This window comes from Stomoxys calcitrans, chromosome 4, assembly GCF_963082655.1.
Source record: "Stomoxys calcitrans chromosome 4, idStoCalc2.1, whole genome shotgun sequence".
NCBI lineage: Eukaryota > Metazoa > Arthropoda > Insecta > Diptera > Muscidae > Stomoxys > Stomoxys calcitrans.
The window spans coordinates 105,299,734-105,322,551 of NC_081555.1; the positions used below are offsets into that span (position 1 = coordinate 105,299,734).

Consider the following 22,818-nt stretch of genomic DNA (forward strand, 5'->3'; position numbering starts at 1 on the left):
ATCCTTTTAAAGTAAATATATTTTTAGACTAAAAAACTGGATTCTTTTTAGGTCCTACTTTAAGTTGGCTTAAGAAGCGGTTAATTCATCTGGGGAGTCATTATTAATTTGAGCTTTAGTAGTTCAATTTGATAAAAAAAATCTTTACAAAATCTTAATTCCTTTTGAATGCTCCAAATTTGAACTGAACATCTCAGAACTTACAATATCTAATTTTGCTTTGATGCATGCTCAGCAAATAAATCCCTATGTAAAATTAGGCTTAGAATGCAATTTTAATTTTATGTTTTTGGCGAGCTCTTTGGTTGCCATTAAAATGAACAAAATCTGAACATTTTATTGTTTTGGTTTATATTTAAAATATTATTTTGGTTCTTATACATATAAATTATGCCTAATTCATAGACCTATGAATTACTTTTACAATTGAATTAAGTTTAATATTATATTTAAATATATTTGTAATTTCCACGCATTCATGAATTCAGCTATAATTACAATGAATAGGTAAACAAGCAAAACTATGGACAAATTTCAAACTATGGCCTACTGGTGTGCCCAAATATCCTCTTGGACAAGGCGAACTAAAAATGAAGCCTAAAAGTCAAATATTTCTGCTAGTAAAATATGTCCATATAAATAATGGGGCTATATTGTTTTGGACACCTAAAACCCATATATGGTAGTAAAAATCAAAAGACCAAATCTGCACTGTTTACGTACATTAATAAAAAACAAGAAAAAAACGTGCTAAGTTCGGACGGGCCGAATCTTGGGAACCCCCCCCACTAAGGATTCACTAAAAATGTATACAAAATACATTTACTTAAACTTCTGTCAAACCAGCTAAAAATTAGAGCTTCTAGGAACTGAACAAGGATTATCAAGAGACCGGTTAACATGGGAGCAATATCAGGTTATAGACTGATTTAGTCCGTATTTAGTTCAGTTGTTAGAAGTCATAACGGAATACCACATGCAAAATTTCAGCTAAATCGGACGAAATTTGCGACTTGTAAGGGCTTAAGAAATCAAATCGGGAGATCGGTTTATATGAGAGCTATATCTTAATCTGAACCGATATTTATAATCGACAGACGGACGGCTAGCCATGTCCGACTCGGAACGTCGAGACGATCAAGAATATATTTATATACTTTATGGGATTATGATTTTAGACGAATATTTCGAGTTGTTACAAACTGAATGACTAGATTAGTATACCCCTATCCTATGGTGGTGGATATGATGAACTAAATAAGTAAAAAGGCATTAAGTTCGGCCAGGTCGAACTTTGGATACCCACCATCAACCAGTATTTATATAAACAACATTTCGTCAAAATCTGGCGAAATAGGCTTCATATATGATTTCAAAGTAGCTATATGAAAAAACGATCTGTTCTGAGGTTAAAAAGAAAATTCTAAATTTGGAATTCCCTGCTACTTACAAAATCCTTAATTGTTTTCCATACCACTCCTCTAAGTTGGTTCATGTCTGGTATTGTGTCCTCACCTAAGTACTGGTGTCTTTCAGCCGCAAAAGCCGGCAATTATATGGTAAATATTCCAACGTCTCATCATCTTTCCCACATGCCCTACATATGATATCACTTGCAGCACTGATTTTGCTTGAATAAGCTCCTAGTCCTATGTCTCATCATCTTCCCCACATGCCATACACATCACTTGCAGCACTGATTTTGCTTGAGTAAGCTCCTAGTCCTATGTGTCACGTTATGATATTAAAAACTAGTAATAGCCTCGTTCTCTCATGATCCGGATTACCCCATAGGATTTTTGCCGTCCTACCGACTATTTCATAGGGTTCTATGCGCGTTCGTCGCCCACGCCCTTAACTCGGATTCCGTCAACCCGAAAGGCTGTGGGTTATTAACAGCAATCCTCTAGCCTTCACTGTCAACTCGTCTGCCCTTTCATTTTCGATTGCTCCGTTATGGCACCCAAATGATGCGGAATGTTTCATCCTCAGAGAAGGCGTTAGTCTCCTTCTTTCACTGCAAGACTGTTCGTGATCTTACCGTCCTGGTTGTTATTGGCTTTGGACCAGTTTACTGTCCGTAAAGACGTTCACACTCAACATTCTCACGTTAGCACTACATCACCTCACGCATTCTGTGATCGCCCGAATCTCCGCCTGCAAGAGAGTATTTTGGTCAGGCAGTCTAAAACAGATCTCAGTCCCTGGGTTCTCAATATAGACCCTCCATGTGCCATCTGTCCTTAAGCTTTGATCCATCCATCTAATACGATCTTCCAGATGGCAATACAACGGTTCAGTCAGTCCTAGATTGTGACGCTGGCAACAGTGCCTCGCACTCGACCTCAAGTATAGTCTCAGGTATCCGATCAGAAACTTCTTCCAGGTTTCCTATGACCGCCTCGATTATACCGCGATGGTATGACTAGCTCCCATCTTCAATCCATTCTCCCATCGCCTTAAGTATCATAGCCTCAGTGGCTGTCTCATACTTAATCTGTATGTCAAAGGATCTGATATTTAGAAGAGTCTCCAGTGCCCTAGGGGCGAGGTTTTCATCGCTCCGCCTATGCCAAGACAACATGTTTTAAGGTCCTAATGTAGCACTTTTTCTCCATAGCAGTCCACCAAACTACTGAGGTAAGTATCGTAAGTATCGGTCTAATCACGCTTTTGTAGAGCCAGAGGGCTATCATCGTATTCAGGGCCCATTTCGGTACGCTTCTGAATGTGACACTTCCAATTCAGTTTCCTATCCAGGATACATCCTAAATATTTGACCTTGTCAGATATGGAAATCGTTTTATTGAGGAAACGCGGTGCTTCAAAGCGTACCCAACTTCGTCTTCCTCGTGAACGGGCATATATCAGGCTTCTCTGGGTTTACGTTGAGACCTCTGTGTGTAGCCCAAACATATGCCATATGCAAGAGCCTTTCGGCCCTTCTGAATAGCTGGTTCGGATCCTTACCCCTAACAAGTATTTCAACAACGGCTGCATAACAGACTGGTTCAAATCCCTCCTCAGTCAGCATCCATAATAGGTCATTTATGGTGATCACCCTTAGGAGTAACGATAAAATGCCCCTGTGTGGCGTGACTTGTGCCACTTTCTACCTTATATTTATGTCATGGTACACAGAATTTTCCCATCTGTTCCTGAGCATATGGTTATCCAGTTTCTAAGGACTAGGTCCACCCTTTACTGGTCTAAGGATTGTATCAATGTGTCGGTCCGCACATTGTTAAACGCATCCTCGATGTCAATGAAAACCGCCAATGTGTACGTCTTGGCATCGAAGGATTCTTCTATTTTATGTACATCCTCGTGCAGGGCAGTCTCCACCGACCTTCGCTTGACATAAGCATGCTGTTTGTATTTGAGCAATTCGCTGGAGGTTCTACTCTTTATCATGGTATCCACCATATATTCCATGGTTTTGAGAAGAAAGAATATAAGTCTTATAGGTCTGTAGGACTTTGGTGTCGCAAAACTTGCCGAGCCGGGATTGGGTATTAACACAAGCCTTGCTTCCTGCCAGGCTTTCGGAATATATGCAAGTCCTAGGCACGCTGTGAAAATTTTGGCCAGACGTGGCGCCAGATAGTCTGCCTCTTTCTGTAGTAAAGCCGGAAATATTCCATCCGGTCCGGGTGACTTAATTGGTTAGAAGTTCCTCAAGGATTCCTTCACCATAAATTCCATAATTATAAACTTGCTTGGGTATAAATACCACTCTAGCCCGCCAAGGAAAGTTATGTGACACCAAAGGCATACAGACCATTGTGCTAAATCTCAACGAAATTGAACAAAAAAAATGGGGCTCCTACGGGCCTAGAGCTTTAAATCGGAAAATGATCGAGCTTATATAAACTTAGTCCGATCTAGAAAACATTCGGTACGAATATCGAAAGCCCAACTCATTGTTCCATATGTCAGCGAAATCGGGCTAAAAATGTGGCTTTTATGAGCCTAAGACCCTTAACCCGAACATCAGACCTTTTGTATGATTACAACAGACAGATATCGGACAGGGAAAGATTGTCTTTGACTTTTCCATCGATGAAGAAAATACATGCTTTATAGGGATAGAAAAGGATATATCGATGTGTTGCAAACTGAATGACAAACTGAATATATATAAAAAAGTTCGTCCGGGTCGAATTTTTGGATTTTGGAAACCATAGTAGAAGCCATTGTGTAAAATGTTAGCCAAATCGGATAAGTATTACGCCTTCAAGATGGGTTATGGAATATCCTAAAGCATCGTCTTTATCACAAAAGAAGTTCTAGATGTGGAGTTGTCGTTTGCATTTGTTTTACTTCGTACCGTAGCCTTTGTTGCTAGTGCAGCAAGAAGTAGATCATTACGATACGCTTAAGTTTTCTTTATGTGGTTCCTGTCTGAATCTTTCCTCATACGAAGAGACACCAACGGAAAAGATTGCAGCGGCATTCTTACCCATATTACCAGCATGAGCTGAACATTGTTTGTTATTAAATTCTGCGGTGCAGGGGTTCCCATACAGCACTTATGCTGCCATAGCTCCTTTTTGCAATTGTTTTAAGGTTTTTTTCCTTCTTGTCTTTGAGGGAGCATAAAAGACATACGCAGGATATGAGTTGGAGCAATGACGAAAGCAGAGTAGCATCTGGTTTTACGCACTAAAACTAAATATTAAAATAGTGCAAAAAATAACCTTTTTTTTCATGCATAGTAAAAAAGTAGGAACAGTGGTCATAGTTGGCCAAGCGAAAATGGAATTGTGTATGCAACAAATTTTCCAAAGCGGCTGAATGTATATTAAGTTGGGCCTATTGCGCCTTGAGTAAGAGCCTGATGATAAATATATATCAAATATAGGCAAATCTGCATGTACTTGTAAATGCAAACATTTTATTTCCTTTGTATCGAGTTTATAGCTATAGCTCTAGGTCGCGATCTATTTTTTGAGATATGCGAATGGTATTTTGATCATCAAATTCAGAATTCCACCATATTTCTATAACAAATTATGTGTGCCTTAAGAGCAGTCTACCTCTTTTCCATCGACACAGTTTCTGCCCATGTATCTTTGCCTGATATTCACTTGTATCCACAGCAGCTTGCTAACTTCACTGACACAACATAACATTGACCGGACATGCCCATGGTACATTACCGATTAATATCACAGCTTTATGTTCTCATTACATAAAATTCGAATACAAAAAAGTCGAAAATAAATTGCTTTAATTTATGTTGTGCTTGTTAACACGTGGCTATAATGTCGTAGACACCATCAGTTTCAGTGAAAAAATTGGCCCATCAGTTCCTCAGTGACATGGCTGTTAATTGACATATGCCACGGTGATTTTTTTCAGCAAATAGGATAATCAAATCATGTGTTACACAGGCATGCGCCATAATAAGGACAAAATACCAGGGGTGCAGCAAATGGTTCAAGATTAATGGAAGCTTTTGTTTTTCTTGTTTATACAACCATATAAAAAACCAGTGAGGAAAGGCTAAAGCCGGACGCAGCCGACTATACAGTACCCTACACCACCGAGACTACCAACTACTTTTAATAAATAGAACCTACATCTTGTCAGATTAGAATTTGTACGCTTAGTGAAATAGCGGAAGTTTATTGGAATGTGTATTACACACGGCTCAAGGAGTACAATAAGATTACCAGAGCGGCAAAACGAGCCTCCTGGAAGCTTTTCTGCGAACAGGTCGATAGCGTTAATGACGCCGCCAAGATAAAAAAGTTTCTCTCCAAGCTGAAACTTTAGTAGACGATATGGGAGTGAGAGCAGAGACAACGGAGGAGATGTTGAGGCTTTTGATGAAAACCCATTTTCCACATTTTGTCGCCACTACTATGGGTGACCACCATAAATGACCTATTATGGATGCTGACTGAGGAGGGATTTGAACCCGTCTGCTACTCAAACGATGTTATAATACTTCTAAGGGTTAAGCATCCGAACGGTGATTTAAAATAACATCTCTTTTTGAAAAATCCTTGGATATCCCTCTATTGGCAGGCAGCAATTTGAAAAAAAAAAAAACTAATCCATTCCACTGTTCCATGTTATTCTTCTTGCCACAGACAATATAAAATCTTCCAACAGAAGCTAATGTTTTTTACACCAAAAAAATGGAGATGCTGTATACAGCGAACTTCAAAATGCGTTTATTTTCTATCTACTGTCGATTTCTAAGGATGCTTTTGTGTTGTTGCCTCTTCTCCTTTCGCGCAATGTTGAATATTTTTTAGCTGCAGTAGTTTTACTAACAGCTACTACCGCTACCATTAAAACTAGTTGCACCAACACTTGACACTTTTTCTTAACAATTCGCTGTTTCTGTATCAGCACAAGGGTTTAAAAGTGTGTATGAGTGTGCATGAGTGTGTATGTGCGTTTGTTCTTTGCACAAGAGCGCGAGTAGAGCAACAACTTTTTACAAGTACTCCCGCACACACTCCACTCGTAACGACTCACTCTCATGCTGTGTGCAAAGGTGTGACTATAAAATAGCTTCACAATAAGCTTTTAAAACTATTTACTCCTAAAGAAGTATGCGTGGCGTTCACATTTTCATAGATACACCTTATTCTTTGTACTTTAGCATACTTCAAGGCGCATATGGGGAAATTAAGAACTGAGTTTTTGTGTTGGTTGCTGCCGCTTCTTCTTTGATTGCAAGCAAAAAAGCAGCCATGAATGGCAAGTTGTAAAGAAGCTCTTAGACAACCCACGGAATTTCCATTTTTTCTGTCTAAGTACTAGGGGCTTTTATGCACTAGATGCATAAAAACATATTTACATACAAGTAAGGTATACTAACGCGTACATGGCTCCCCACATCAATAAATATAATTGGCATAAATTTTTTTATAGGTAGCTTTTGTGGAACATAACACCCAACGTAATTGTGGTCCAATTAAGGTGTTTTGTTGAGTAGCCGCCAACTTACATTTGCATATTTGGAGGGTGGTTCTTAAACAAGCCATTCCAGCAAAATACGCACAACAATACTGTGAAATTGGAAATTGGGTTGCGCAAAAAGTAATTGCGGATTTTTCATATAGTCGGCGTTGACAAATTTTTTCACAGCTTGTGACTCTGTAATTGCATTCTTTCTTCTGTCAGTTATCAGCTGTTACTTTTAGTTTGCTTTAGGAAAAAAGTGTAAAAAAAGTATATTTGATTAAAGTTCATTCTAAGTTTTATTAAAAATGCATTTACTTTCCTTTAAAAAATCCGCAATTACTTTTTGGGCAACCCAATATTGCATAGAGAACCAACTTGGGCACAGCTTTCACATCATCAATTTTCCTTTGACAAATGCAAGCATTTTGGTTAATGGAGGGTGTATACTTTATACATCCACTGCCATAGGAAGGTCCATCCGCCCGTTTTAAACAGATCCGTATTTTTCCGATACGCAGGTTAGGTTCCCGAGCTTGCCAATCTGGATCATATTTAGATATTGCCGTCATATAGACCGATCTGCAGATTAAGGCTCTTAAGGTCTTGCGGAGTTTTTGGATTTTGAGGGCCTTTTAACGACGTGGGCTCTTCTGTCATAGATGCGGCACTTAGCTGTCTGGGGAATAGAGTGTTTGCTTGGGCAATGAAGATGCCACGAACCAGTATTGTCGCCGAGACAAAATTTCAAATTTTACCCATGAACATTCCACTAAGGAACTTTTCACATTTCAATGAGTGCATATCAATGAGCGCGATTCAAGTTTAAGCGCAATGTAAAGGGGCCTCTTTTTTATAGCCGAGTCCGAACGGCGTTTTACATGGCATAGTACCTCACAAATGTCATGACACGCCAGCATTAGGAAGGGAAAACAACCACTGTAATTTTTATACCCACCACCGAAGGATGGGGGTATATTCATTTTGTCATTCCGTTTGCAACACATCGAAATATCCATTTCCGACCCTATAAAGTATATATATTCTTGATCAGCGTAAAAATCTAAGACGATCTAGGCATGTCCGTCCGTCTGTCCGTCTGTCTGTTGAAATCACGCTACAGTCTTTAAAAATTGAGATATTGAGCTGAAATTTTGCACAGATTCTTTTTTTGTCCATAAGCAGGTTAAGTTCGAAGATGGGCTATATCGGACTATATCTTCATATAGCCCCCATATAGACCGATCCGCCGATTTAGGGTCTTAGGCCAATAAAAGCCACATTTATTATCCGATTTTGCTGAAATTCGGGACAGTGAGTTTTGTTAGGCCCCTCGACATCCTTCGTCAATTTGGCTCAGATCGGTCCAGATTTGGATATAGCTGCCATATAGACCGACCCTCCGATTTAGGGTCTAAGGGCCATAAAAGCCACATCTTTTATCCGATTCCACTGAAATTCGGGACAGTAAGTTGTGTTAGCCCCTTCGACATCCTTTGTCAATTTGGCCCAGATCGGTTCAGATTTGGATATAGCTGCCATATAGACCGATCCTCCGATTTATGGTCTAAGGCCCATAAAAGCCACATTTATTACCCGATTTTGCTGAAATTTGGGACAGTGAGTTTTGTTAGGCCCTTCGATATCCTTCGTCAATTTGGCTCAGATCGGTTCAGATTTGGATATAGCTGCCATATAGACCGACCCTCCGATTTAGGGTCTAAGGGCCATAAAAGCCACATCTTTTATCCGATTCCACTGAAATTCGGGAGAGTGAGTTGTGTTAGGCCCCTCGACATCCTTTGTCAATTTGGCCCAGATCGGTTCAGATTTGGATATAGCTGCCATATAGACCGATCCTCCGATTTATGGTGTTAGGCCCATAAAAGCCACATTTATTACCCGATTTTGCTGAAATTTGGGACAGTGAGTTGCGTTAGGCCCCTCGACATCTTTCTTCAATTTGGCCCAGATCGGTTCAGATTTGGATATAGCTGCTATATAGACCGATTTCTTGATTTAAGGTTTTGGGCCCATAAAATGCTCATTTATTGTCCATGTCGCCGAAATTTGGGACAGTGAGTTAAGTTAAGCTCCTTGACATACATCTGCAATATCGCACAGATCGGTCCAAATTTAGATATAGCTGCCATATAGACCGATATCTAGGTTTTAGGTTTTGGGGCCATAAAGACGCATTTATTGTCCGATGTCGCTGAAATTTGAGACAGTGAGTTTAGTTAGGCTCTTCGACGTCCTTTTTCAATTTTGCCCAGATCGATCCAGATTTGAATATAGCTGCCATGTAGACCGATCTCTCGATTTAAAGTCTTTGCCCCATAAAAAGCGCATTTATAATCCAATTTTACTGAAATTTTACATAGTAACTTATGTTAGGCTTTTCAACATCCGTGTCGTATATGGTTCAGATCGGTTAATTTTTAGATATAGCTACTGTACTTATTAGTATTTGTTCCAAATCGGAACATGTTTTGATATAACTGATATGGGTCATAAGGTATGAAATTTTCACCGAATTTTGATGAAAGGTGGTTTACATATATACCCGAGGTGGTGGGTATCCAAAGTTCGGCCCGGCCGAACTTAACGCCTTTTTACTTGTTTTTTTTTTTGGTCTCCCCACAATTCGAACCCAGGCGTTCAGCGTCATAGGCGGACATGCTAACCTCTGCACTACGGTGGCCTCCAGACGGTGTCGCCGAGACGGTGAGAGAAGTATTATAATATTGTCTGCATAGCAGATGGGTTCAAATCCCTCCTCAGTCAGCATCCGTAATAGGTTATTTATGGTGATCACCCATAGGGATGGCGATAAAATTCCCCCCTGTGGCGTGCCCTGTGCCACTTTCTCCCTTATATTTGTGTCATGGGATCCGCAATTTATCCACCAGTTCCTTAGCATAAGGTTCTTCCAATCTCTTGGAACCGTGTCCCACCGATATGGATCTAAGGATTGGATCAGTGTGTTGGCCCGCACATTGCTTAAAACTCCCTCGATGTCAATGAATACCGCCAATATGCAAAGCAGTCTCCACCGACCTTCCCCTGATATAGTTATGTTGTTAGAATTTGAGTAGTTCGCTGGATGTCCTACCCTTAACATGATGTTCACAATACGTTCCACGGTTTAGAGTAGAAAGGACCTGAGGCTTATAGGTCTTTGGTGTAGCATAACTTGCCTTGCCGGGCTTGGGTATAAATACCACCCTTACTTCCTGCCAGGCTTTCGGAGTATATGCGCGCCCTAGGCTCACTGTGAAAATATTGACCAGGTGGGGCGTCAGATAGTCGGCCTCCTACTATAGTAACGCCGGAAATATTTCATCAGGTCCGGGTGACTTAAATGGTTTGAAGCTCCTCAAAGATTCCTTCACCTTAAATTCTGTAATGATAAGCCTTCGATCAACATCATTATTCCAAAATTAGTTTTCATCAAAAGCCTCAACATGTCCTCCGGTGTCTCTGCTCTCACTCCCATGTCGTCTACTATCCTTTCAGTTGGACAGTTTGCGCTGCCGTTGGGTTTTTGAGTGAAACTATTTCATCTTGGCGGCGTCATTACCGCTATCGACCTGTTCGCAGAAAAGCTTCCAGGAGGCACGTTTTGCCACTATGGCAATTTTAATGTATTCCTTAATTTTAATGTTGAAATTGCGAATCTCCCTGGCCGTTCAGGGTTTTTCTTGGGCTGATTTCCTTTCCCGAAGAGGTCAACTATAGGCCCACGAAAAAAGTCTACAGGCGTTAAATCGCACGATCTAGGCGACCAATTGACTGGTCCCGAACGTGGAATAAAATGTTCACCGGACTCTCTCTCAATAAGACCATTGTTAGGCGTTCTGTGTGGCATGTTGCACCGGCTTGTTGAAACCACATGTCATGCAAGTCAAGCTATTGCATTTAGGGCAAAAAAAAAATTGGATATCATCTCACGATAGCGCTCACCATTCACAGTAACGTTACGATTCGTATCATCTTTGAAGAAGTACGGTCCACTGATGCCACCAGTCCATGAACCGCACCAAACTGTGACTTTTCCGAAATCGACAGTTCAGCTTATCTACGTACCCATTGAACCAAAAATGAGCTTCGTCGCTGATCACAAGAAGCGTGCGATTAGCTTTCTTAACAGAGCTAGCACTTTGATAATAAAATTCAATAATTTGCAAGCGTTGTTAGTTTGTAAGACGATTAATGGTTAAAGTATCGACCAAACTGAAGATGTGTGACAGTGAAACAAATCCCGAAACGTGCGTGAGCTGCGTTGTCAAAGAGATAAAGCTAAAAAACCACCCTTTATAAGAATTTTTGCTTGTCCAGTCTTTGCAATGTTGAGAAAGTTGGAAGGTATTGAGTCTCCTGTCACTGCAGTGATTGATGTCTCTTTATGAGAATCTTTACCGATTCTAGTCTTCCCAATCTTGAAAAAGGCAGCCTTGGACGCGTAGAACGTTATGCCTTTATTCTTAGCCAAACTTGTAATGGTAATTCTCTCCCTGGTGAACGCCACCCATTTCTCCGAGAACAAACCTTTGTTTTGCTTGCTTAAGACTTTCAAAATGCTCTCTGTCATGAATTTGATACTTATCCTTTGCTAAAGACCATCGCTTTGTGTGCCGGGGCACCCTGCCAGGGAGTTTCAATACTTCCAACGAGTGTTTTGACGGTATCAATACATTCTGCTAACGCAAATGGCAGCATCAAGATGTCCCCCCCTATACTCGCATTTCATTATTTGTATCGGTGGACCCTCTTAAGAGTTCAACACATGCTGCAAAACCCGCTTGTTAACCAGATCCTTTACTTGGGACTGATGATCTGGTGAAATCCTACCGGATGCATAGCTGATAGCGATGAATGCATATGTCAGCTCGTCTCTGTTGTGCTTCCTGGCCCCTTTGGCGTAAGAGAGCGGCATCTTACCTTTTTCAGCCACCAGACGTCCTTTTGGAGGTCACAGTGCTCTGTGAAGGCTCAGGGGCCGTGCGCACTTCCTTCGTTCCTGTTCCAAGGGCTGGCTTGGTAAAAGTACTTGAAAACGGGGAGCTCTTTTTATATCCTCCACCATAAGATGGGGGTATACAAATTTCGTCATTCTGTTTATAACTCATCGAAATATTCGTCTCAGAGCCGGTAAAGTATATATATTCTTGATCGTCATGACATTTTATGTCGATCAAGCCATGTCCGTTCGTTCGTCCGTCCGTCCGTCTGTCTGTCGAAGGCACGCTAACTTTCGAAGAAGTAAAGCTAGCCGCAATTTTGTGTCATGTGTCATGACTTCCAACAACCGTACTAAGTATGGTTCTAGTCGGTTTATAACCTGATATAGCTGCCATATAAACCGACCTTGAATCTTGACTTCTTGAGCCACTAGAGGACGCAATTCTTATCCGATTTGGCTGAAATTTTGCATGAGTTGTTTCGTTATGACTTCTAACAACTGTGCTTATTATGATCTGAATCGGTCTATAACCTGATATAGCTGCCATATAAACCGATCTGGGGTCTTGACTTCTTAAGCCACTACAGGGCGCAATTCCTATCCGATTTGGCTGAAATTTTGCACGACGTATTTTGTCATGACTTCCAACAATTGTACCAAGTATGGTTCCAATTGGTCTATAACCTGATATAGCTGCCATATAAACCGATCTGGGGTCTTGACTTCTTAAGCCACTACAGGGCGCAATTCCTATCCGATTTGGCTGAAATTTTGCACGACGTATTTTGTCATGACTTCCAACAATTGTACCAAGTATGGTTCCAATCGTTTCATAACCTGATATAGCTGCCATATAAACCGATTTTGAATCTTAACTTCTTGAGCCACTAGAGGGCGTAATTCTTATCCGATTTGGCTGAAATTTTGCATGAGGTGTTTCGTTATGACTTTTAACAATTGTGAAAAGTATGATTCGAATCGGTCCATAGCTTGATATAGCTGCCATATGAACCGTTCTAGGTATTGACTTCCTGAGCCTCTATAGCGCGCAATTATTATCTGATTGGGTGAGATTTTATACAACGGCTTCTCCCTTCAATATGCGTGTCAAATATGGTCTGAATCGGTCTATAATATAATACAGCTCCCCTATAAAACGATCTACCTATTTTACTTTTTGAGCCCTTAAGGGCGAAATCCTTATTCGATTTGGCTGAAATTTTACACAATGAGATTTTCTGTGGTCTCCAATATATTCCAATACATTCCATTATGGTCCGAATCGGACCATAACTTGATATAGCTCCAATAGCATATCAATTCGTTTTTCTTATATCTTTTCCTTTCCTTTGTTTGCCTAAAAAGAGACACCGGGAAAAGAACTCGACAAATGCGATCCATGGTGGAGGGTATATAAGATTCGGCCCGGCCGAACTTAGCACGCTTTTACTTGTTCTATTTCAGCGTTTTAGCAGCTATATGCCCTCAGTCTTCTTCGTCGTTCCCCGGATTGCTTTCTCGGTCTTCTTGTGAGCTTATCAAAATCCCTCTCACTGCTGCCGTCATCACGCTGACCTCATCTCTCGATTCAGCTGCAATGACTGTTTCATAGGCACTGTGGCTGTCTGAGTCTGAATCAGAAACACCAAATTTAGTTAGAGGCTTGGAATGAATTACGCATCCGTCTGGGTTATCGGTTTCTTCCTCATTTGTTAGTCTGACGATTGGTTGTGAGCTTGACTACAGGTGGCAAATCGCTCACACCTGTAGGAGGGGCGGACAACATGCCACGGTGTGATATAACCAACGCAGCTGTTGGGTCTTTGGAGTCCATCTGAGCCCACTAATGGATCCATATATGACTTCTACTCTGATTTAAAACTTTGAACGGGTTTGGCGGAAAATTACATTTTATCACCAAATTGGTTTAGATTAAGACAAAGTGGCCGTATTAAAAATCTCTTAATTTACACTTAAATTAGATTATAGTGGAGGCACCGTTAAACTTTTGCCTCACCTTACTTGTGTTTATTCTAATTTTTCAACATTTTGGTCTATCACATATACTCTCCAAGAATAGTAATCTAAGGCGGTTTACCCCATTAATATTTACTCGTTGCACATAGTATTAAGAAAAACAAATTCTGATTAAATTGTAAAAGCAAATTTATATTCTTTACACATTTTTTACAACATCTAGGGCAAATAGACGTTTTCTTTCATTGTTAAGCAGAACAAAGATATCACTGAATAAATATCAAATAACGAAAATTCTTTTCTAGCGAGAAATTTTAATATAATCGTTATGAGATTCAGGAAATATTGCAGTGCTTGGAAGGCAACCAAAATGAATACCTCCATGAGACAACTGTTGCAAAGTTTTCTCTTAATTGCCATAATATGGCATAATGCGGTGGCAGTTCCCGAATGGCATACCGCCAGTGATGGCAAGGAGTATTTAATTGAAAAGGAATTGAAAGTGAGTTAAGAATATCGAAAATAGATTTAATTGTGGGGTTTTAAGGGAATTATTGAATTTTTTTTTTGTGTTTTAGTACAATTGGCTACAGGCCTATGATGAGTGTGCTCGTCGCGATTTGAATTTGGTTGTCATTGAAGGTGAAGAGAAAAATGTTGCATTCACTGCTTTATTACGAGAGAAATTTGGTAAGTAAAAATGGGCAATTTTTAAGAAAAAAAGAGCTTTTCATACCTTTAACGACAAGGGGTATAATTACAGAGCATTTGATAACCACAACTTGCTTAAACTTACTAAAAATATGTACTAAGAAACAGTGGAAGCGTCAATGGAGAAATCAAGTCGGATAGAGAGCTAAGTTGACTTATGTACTTATATAAGTCAACCATTGCGCAGAGGTTAGCATGTCCGCATATGACGCTAAACGCTAGCTTTCGAATCCTGGCAAGACCATCAGAAAAAAATTTCAGAGCTGGTTTTCCCTTCCTAATGCTGGCAACATTTGTGAGGTACTATGCCATGTAAAACTTCTCTCTAAAGAGGTATCGCACTGCGACACGCCGTTCGGGCTCGGCTATAAAAAGTAGGCCCCTTATCATTGAGCTTAAAATTAAATCGGACTGCACTCATTGTTATGTGAGAAGTTTGCCCCTGTTCCTTAGTGGAATGTTCATGGGCAAAATTTGCAATTTCCATTTTTACTTACATAAAAGTCAACATATGGGCAAACAGAACAGACATATGACACAAATATTTAATTCATGTGGAAGATCCCAATTTGCTATCCTACTTTATCGATAATTTGCCTAACTCTAACATTCTCTCTTTCTCCCCTTATTTTTCAGCAAAACCTTCTCCTCTTTGGCTTGGTTATCATGACGAATTCAATTTGGCTAAAGGACCTCGTCATTTCTTTTCCATTTCCACCGGCCAACCTCTAACATTCACCAATTGGTTTAAGGGGGAACCTAAAAATATAAAGAAAAAAGAGCACTGTGCCTATGTGGGTGGCAACAGCGAATACAAATGGGCCGATGCTTCATGTGATAATAGCAAATATGGCTATATTTGTGAAAAAGATGAATCAAGCACTAACTGTCAAGATGACATGAAAGATATACGCAAAGAAGTTAAGGCCTTGAATGAGGCCGTGTCCGCTGAATTTGCAAATCACCGCAGAGATGTAACCGATATCTTGGAAAACAATAACAACGAGAACAATCAAATAGTCGAGGATTTGGTGGCGGCAAAAAAAGCTATAATTGTCGAATCTCAGAAATCCATAGATGCAGTGCTGCTACGCAAACCCTATTTGCAAGCTGTTCTTGCCGATGTAGGAGATGAATTTTTGGCAATTCTCAACAATGCCTTGGATGGAATGAGCACTGTATCCACCGAGGCTTGGCAATCAATACAAGTGAATCATGTGAGAACTGTTGCTGAGGTAAACAGTGCATCTGATAATTTTGCTCAAGATTTGGAGAGCAATACCGTGGATGTTGATAATTTGTTTGATTAGAGAAAAATAAATGGATTAACCTTTTTGAGTGGAATATAGGCATATTTAATAAGAATTTTTTTCCAGAATCATTCTTCAAGGAGCATAGAGGATTGTTTTTATACCCACCACTATAAGATGGGTGGTATATTCATTATGTCAATCGGTTTGCTAAACGTCCATTTTCTACAAAATTTATTTATAATATATCGTTCAGAAGATCAGGAGAAGGGAGATACTATCTAGCTGCTACCATTGAACCATCCAGATCCCCTTAAAAAGTCCAACATCTTGAAAAAGTTCACATCCGCTTAATCAGGCATGTTATAAAAGAACTGAGAATCTAAAGTGGAACTCCTTCTGACTCCCAGTTTGGGAAACATACACAGCAGATATTCTATTGTCTCTTCTCCATCGACGTCCTCACAGCTTCGGCAAAAGTCATTACTGGCAACCTTCGGTCTGTCGGCATGTTTTCCGATAAGCCAGTGACCTGCCATGACGGACACAATGACTGGGATGACTATTTTAGCCAGTGACAAAAAAGGGGTAGACCTCTTCAAGTCTAGATTAGGCTTTGTGACCATGTACCATTTGTTGCCCTTCGGGCCTAATACTGAAATTTTGCTTACATGTCGCTAGAGGCATATTCAAAGATTTAAGTTCCACTGGAATGTGTAAGGTAGTTCCTAATCTCGCAAGCTCGTTCGATTTACAATTCCCTGGAATTTCTATGTGGCCCGGCACCCAGAACAGATGAAATTTGAACTGTTCAGCCATCTCGTTGAGAGATCTGTGACAGCCGAGGGCGGTATTTGAGTTCGGGATTTAATGGCTGCCTGGCTGTGTGAGAAAATATTTATACCAATCGTCGTAATGACATTATATCTTAGCCAAGCCACCACTTCCTTAAAGGCAAGAATCTCCGCTTTATACACTCTGCATCGGTCGGGTAACCTTTTCGATATGCCCACTTCTAGCTCTTAAGAGTTCACCCCAAAGCCCACCTGGTAGTCTAGTTTGGAACTTTCCGTGTAGAAGTCTATGTAACTTCTATTACCAGGGATATCATAGTTCCAATCGGTTCTATCAGAAATAGTGATACAATACTTTTTATCAACAAGCGACTCAGGTAGGGTGTAATCCACACTGTCTGGAACATCGGCTATTGTATCAAGGATAACACAGTGTTCGTAGTCGCCACATGACCAATGAGAAATCTTCCTTAACCTCACGGCAGTGGTGGCTGCGAATTGTCTAACCACAATATCCAGAGACAAATTCAGTGCATCAGATGGTGTCGTCCTCAGTGCGGCTGCGATGCACAAACAAGCAATCCTTTGGATCCGGTTGACTATTGAGCAGTAGATGGACTTTCGAAGTGCCGTCCAACAGACCACACCACCATATTGCATAATAGGTCTGAAGACTGCAGTATATACCCAATGCATGACATGCGGTCTAAACCCCCAAATTTTGCCAATGGCTCTCTTGCAGCTGTATAGGGCAAGAGTTGTCGATTTGAAGTTCAATTTCCTGTCCAGCAAAGCACCCAGATATTTTCCGCTTTCTGTAAATGGAACAAGGAGACAGGTTTCACTGTAGGCAACTTATGTCTCCAGCTGAAAAGAACTACTTCTGTCTTGCACGGATTTATACCTAGACCACTTTCGGTAGCCCACTTTGCTGTTGCCCGTAGAGCTTTCAGAGACAATAATATATTGTTAATGGCTATATTCCAAAGAAGACAGTACACCTCCTTAAGGAGTTTCTCTGCTGACCCATCTTTTTAGAAACACAGTTCCAAGGTCTGCCGTAATGCATCGTTTGGTAAGTAAGTTGTTAATAAACTTTTATGGTAGAGTTGATGCCTAGAAACTTCAACTCTTTCATAATTGACGTCGATTTTACATTATTGAAGGCATCTTCAATGTCAAGAAATGCTACCATTGTATATTCTTTAACAGCGAGAGAACTCTCTTTGTAGCCGACTAGGTCGTGAAGGGCTGTTTCAATGGATTTGCCTTTTCTAAATTGTTTTGTATATTATTGAGGTTCTACTGTATACCATTTTGGATCGTACAATTAATCGTATGGTTTTAGCATTGTCATTTAATTTTTCCAGCTGACAACTCCTTTAGTTATTATATTCTATTTATGAATAATCTTCGACGATTTTATCGTAACTCACGTCACATATGTTTGAAAGAGTGCGTCAGCTGCTATATTTCATTCTGGTTCAATTTGATGTGTGTTCGATGGTTTCCAGTATTTTTTTTTGAATAATTTTAGTTTTATTATTGCAATGAATTAAAGAATTTCGCTCACCGCTACCTCCTAGTGTAGATCTGTTAACATATTCTTCGGCAGATAGACTTTCGCAATGCAGCAAGCTCTAATTCTTAATAAATCCGAACAAAAAGCGGGCTGCGCGTACGAGACGTCTGATGTAAGTCGTTGTTGTATTATAAAGGGTGATTTTTTTGAGGTTAGGATTTTCATGCATTAGTATTTGACAGATCACGTGGGATTTCAGACATGGTGTCAAAGAGAAAGATGCTCAGTATGCTTTGACATTTCATCATGAATAGACTTACTAACGAGCAACGCTTGCAAATCATTTTCAGTGAATGGGCCCTAGAAAAGTTGGCAGAAAATCCGCTTTTTTATCGACAAATTTTGTTCAGCGATGAGGCTCATTTCTGGTTGAATGGCTACGTAAATAAGCAAAATTGCCGCATTTGGAGTGAAGAGCAACCAGAAGCCGTTCAAGAACTGCCCATGCATCCCGAAAAATGCACTGTTTGGTGTGGTTTGTACGCTGGTGGAATCATTGGACCGTATTTTTTCAAAGATGCTGTTGGACGCAACGTTACGGTGAATGAACACATTTCGAACCGAACACTGATTTTGGTAATAAAATTCAATGATTTGCAAGCGTTGCTCGTTAGTAAGTCGGTAATGATTTTAATTTTGTTAAACACAATTGAACAATGACTTGTATTTGGTCCAAATCGGAACATATTTCGATATAACTGCTATGGGGCATAAGGTATGAGGTATGAACTTAACGCCTTTTTACTTTTTTCTATTTTATTTCCAATGAAATTTTAAGCGCTGGTCCAATATCCATAATGCATTTTAGTATAGCTGGCATACAAGTCAACCCCCTGATTTGACGTGAATACTATCATGTTGGTGGATATCTAAAAGCTAGGCCCGGGCAAACTATATGACGTCTTTTTTGTTACTTTGTGTATTTTTACAAGCAACTATGTGCTTACACTCAAGTACCAAATAAATCCCTGATAAAATGACCACTGATATGACCATAGAGAATCAATATATTTGAATAGAATGGCGTGATATTACTTTAGTTGTTAGACGCTTGCCCAAATGGATATCTCTATAAGAAATATCATTTTGTTATTGCCGTTTTTGGTGGCAGTTTTACATCCTGCGGTTGCTGTTCCCGAATGGCATACGGCAGATGATGGACGGGAATATTTAATCGAAAGGGACTCCCTAGTAAGTGAAATAGTTCAATCATATTTCCTTAGCAATAACTTAAACTTTGTTTCTTATAGTTCACTTGGTTACAGGCCCATAGGGAGTGTGTTCGTCGAGATACGCAATTGGTCGTTATCGATAGTGCTGAGAAAAACAAAGCCTTTGATAGTTTATTAAGGAAACTTTTTTGTAAGTTACGAATTTAAATTCAAAGTTGTCTATACTGACACAAAGATGTATATTTAACTTTGATTATGATTTATGACAGTGGTGGTTAGAAATTGGAAATTGCAAATTTTGCCCATGAACATTCCACTAAGGAAAAGGGGCAAACTTCTCACATATCAATGAGTACACTCCGATTCAAATTTAAGCCCAATGATAAGGGGCCTCCTTTTTATAGCCGAGTCCGTACGGTGTGCAGCAGTGCGACATCTCTTTGGAGAGAAGTTTTACATGGCATAGTTGCTTACAAATGTTGCCAGTATTAGGATGGGGAAAACCACCGATGAAAATTTTTTCTAATGGTCTCGCCAGGATTCGAACCCAGGCGTTCAGCGTCATAGGCGGATATGCTAATCTCTGCTCTACGGTGGCCCTCTGACACATAAATCCATTACTTTCAAGCTCATGGGCTTATGTTCTTTTACACGTACACAATAATGTACAACAGTATGTGTGTATTTGCCCATCACTGATTTATGACCACATACTACAAGACTCCCAAGAAAGATACAACATTGAAATTTATTTTGAATTCTCAAGTCCTGTTCAATTGCCTTTTTTTCTTAAATTTTCTTGCAGACCGCTCACCAAATCTATGGCTGGGTCATCATGATGACTTTAACACTACTGGGCGATTCAATCGTCCTTTCTTTTCTATGGCAACTGGAGACAAATTAAATTTTAGCAACTGGCATTTGGGTGAGCCCAACAACCTTCAATATCAGGAACATTGTGTACAAGTATTCCACGAATCTGATTTCCAGTGGAATGATAAGATATGTAGCAACAGCTATGGCTACGTTTGTGAGAAATCTGAAACTCTATCGAATTCCAAATGTGATTTGATAGAAATTCGCAAATCAGTCTACAGTTTGAATAAAGAACTTTCTGCAAGTCATGAGCAGGAAAGCAAAGAAATTAAAGAACTGCTAGCAAATAATACCAATGAAGCTGAAAAGGTTTTGACGCAATGGAAACAATCTACAAAAGAAATATTGGAGAAATCGAAACAAGCTATTGATGATATTTTCGTGATGAAACCATATTTGGAGGCTGTCTACAATGATGTGGGCAAACCAATGAAGGAAATCATTACCGAAGCAATGAAAGACATTTTCCAGAACTCCAGCATTGTTGAAGAGACTATTAACAGCAATAATGTGGAAATGGAAACAACAATCGTACAAAAGAATGAAGAATTCCAAGAAAGGTTGGATGAAAATTTACATGCTGTGGATCGTATACTTGTGTTAGGTTCGGAGTAACTCCTGCACACAAACGATCTGCATGAACTATCCAAAAGTAAATAAAATTAAATAAATACTTTTTCGACTCTTGTGTTTAATAATTTCTAACAGTAGAATTTAGGTAACAGAGTACCACCGTGGAGCCACCGTGGTGCATAGGTCTCAAGAAGTAAAATAGAGAGATCGATTTTGATGGGAGCTGTATCAGGCTATAGACCGATTCAGACCATAATAAACACGTACCGTCGTACAAAATTTCAGGCAAATCGGATAATAATGCGACCTCTAGAGGCTCAAGAAGTCAAGATCCCAGATCGGTTTATATGACAGCTATATCAGGCTATCAACCGTTTTAAACCTTATTTGATACAGTTGTTGTAGATCATTACAAAACACGTAGTGCAAAAATTTCATTCCAATCGGATAAGAATTGCGCACTCTAGAGGCTCAAGTAGTCAAGACCCAAGATCGGTTTATATGGCAGCTATATCAGGTTATTGACCGATTTGAAACGCACTTATTACAGTTGTTGTACATCATAACAAAACACGTCGTGCAAAACTTCATTCCAATCGGATTAGAATTGCGCACTCTAGAGGCTCAAGTAGTCAAGACCCAAGATCGGTTTATATGGCAGCTATATCAAAACATGAAAAACATACTCCTTCGAAAGTTAGAGTGCTTTGGACAGACAGACGGACGGACGGACGGACGGACAGACGGACAGACGGATGGACATGGCTAGATCGACATAAAATGTCACGACGATCAAGAATATATATACTTTATGGGGTCTCAGACGAATATTTCGAGTAGTTACAAACAGAATGACGAAATTAGTATACCCCCATCCTATGGTGGCGTGCAAAGTTCGGCCGACCGAATCTTACATACCCTCCACCATGGTTGCATCTGTCGAGTTCTTTGCGCAGTATCTGTTTTTAGGCAAACAAAGTATAATGAATAAGGACGGAGGAGCAGCATAATCAAGTTATAGTCCGATTCGGGGCTCAAGAAGCGAAATCGGGAGATCGGTTTATATGAGAGCTGTATAAAGCTATAGATCGATTCTGACCATATTGCACACGTATATTGTCGTGAGAGGAGCCGATGTACAAAATTTCTGCCAAATCGGATGAGAATTGCGCTCTCTAGAAGCTCAAGAAGTCAAGACCCAAGATGGGCTTATATGGCAGCTATGTAAGGTTGTGGACCGATTTCAACCATACTTAACACAGTTTTTGCACTATGTGCAAAATTTCAGTCAAATCGGACGAGAATTGCGCACTCTAGAGGCTCAAGAAATCAAGACCCAAGATCGGTTTATATGGCGGCTATATCAAATCATGGACCGATTTGGCCCATTTACAATCCCAACCGACCCACACTTATAAAAAGTATTTGTGCAAAAATTAAAGCGGCTAGCTTTACTCCTTCGAAAGTTAGCGTGCTTTCGACAGACGGACGGTCGGACGGACGGACATGGATAGATCGACATAAAATGTCACGACGATCATGAATATATATACTTTATGGGGTCTCAGACGAATATTTCGAGTAGTTACAAAAAGAATGACGAAATGACAATAGTATACCCCAATCCTATGGTGAAGGGTATAAAAAAGGAAAGAAAAACCTGTAAAGAAAAAGAAATATTTATTAAAGAAGAAAACCCTGAAAAGGAATAGAAAAAAAAACAAAGCAAATAACGAAAATTTTAAAACTAAAAACTTAAGTCTAAAGAATTAAAGACAAGACTCCTTCACCTGCACTGCCATATAAAAGACTTCAGCAGCTGCACATTCACAACCCCTGTCGCTACTTCACCGAAGGACCTAGACGCTGGCCCATACCCCAGTGTCCATAAGGTAGTCCAAAACGTTTCTCGGACCATAAACCGACAGGCATACAGACGGTTGACTCTTGAGAGATTTATTTTGTTTAAAAAGTTTTTTTTTTTGTGAAAAAA

General features: G+C 39.9%; 2 protein-coding genes across 2 annotated transcripts; both read left to right on the forward strand.

The window, feature by feature from the left end:
* The first annotated feature begins 14,190 nt into the window (after window positions 1-14,190).
* On the forward strand, window positions 14,191-15,932 carry LOC106090726 (lectin subunit alpha). The gene is made up of 3 exons (XM_013257009.2): window positions 14,191-14,369; window positions 14,446-14,557; window positions 15,215-15,932. The coding sequence occupies exons 1-3, from the start codon at window positions 14,196-14,198 to the stop codon at window positions 15,886-15,888; spliced, it is 960 nt and encodes a 319-aa protein (XP_013112463.2). The 5' UTR covers window positions 14,191-14,195; the 3' UTR covers window positions 15,889-15,932.
* Window positions 15,933-19,257: 3,325 nt separating this feature from the next.
* LOC106090727 (lectin subunit alpha) lies at window positions 19,258-20,926 on the forward strand. Its single transcript, XM_013257011.2, has 3 exons — window positions 19,258-19,395; window positions 19,455-19,566; window positions 20,182-20,926. The coding sequence occupies exons 1-3, from the start codon at window positions 19,264-19,266 to the stop codon at window positions 20,865-20,867; spliced, it is 930 nt and encodes a 309-aa protein (XP_013112465.2). The 5' UTR covers window positions 19,258-19,263; the 3' UTR covers window positions 20,868-20,926.
* The last annotated feature ends 1,892 nt before the right edge of the window (window positions 20,927-22,818 follow it).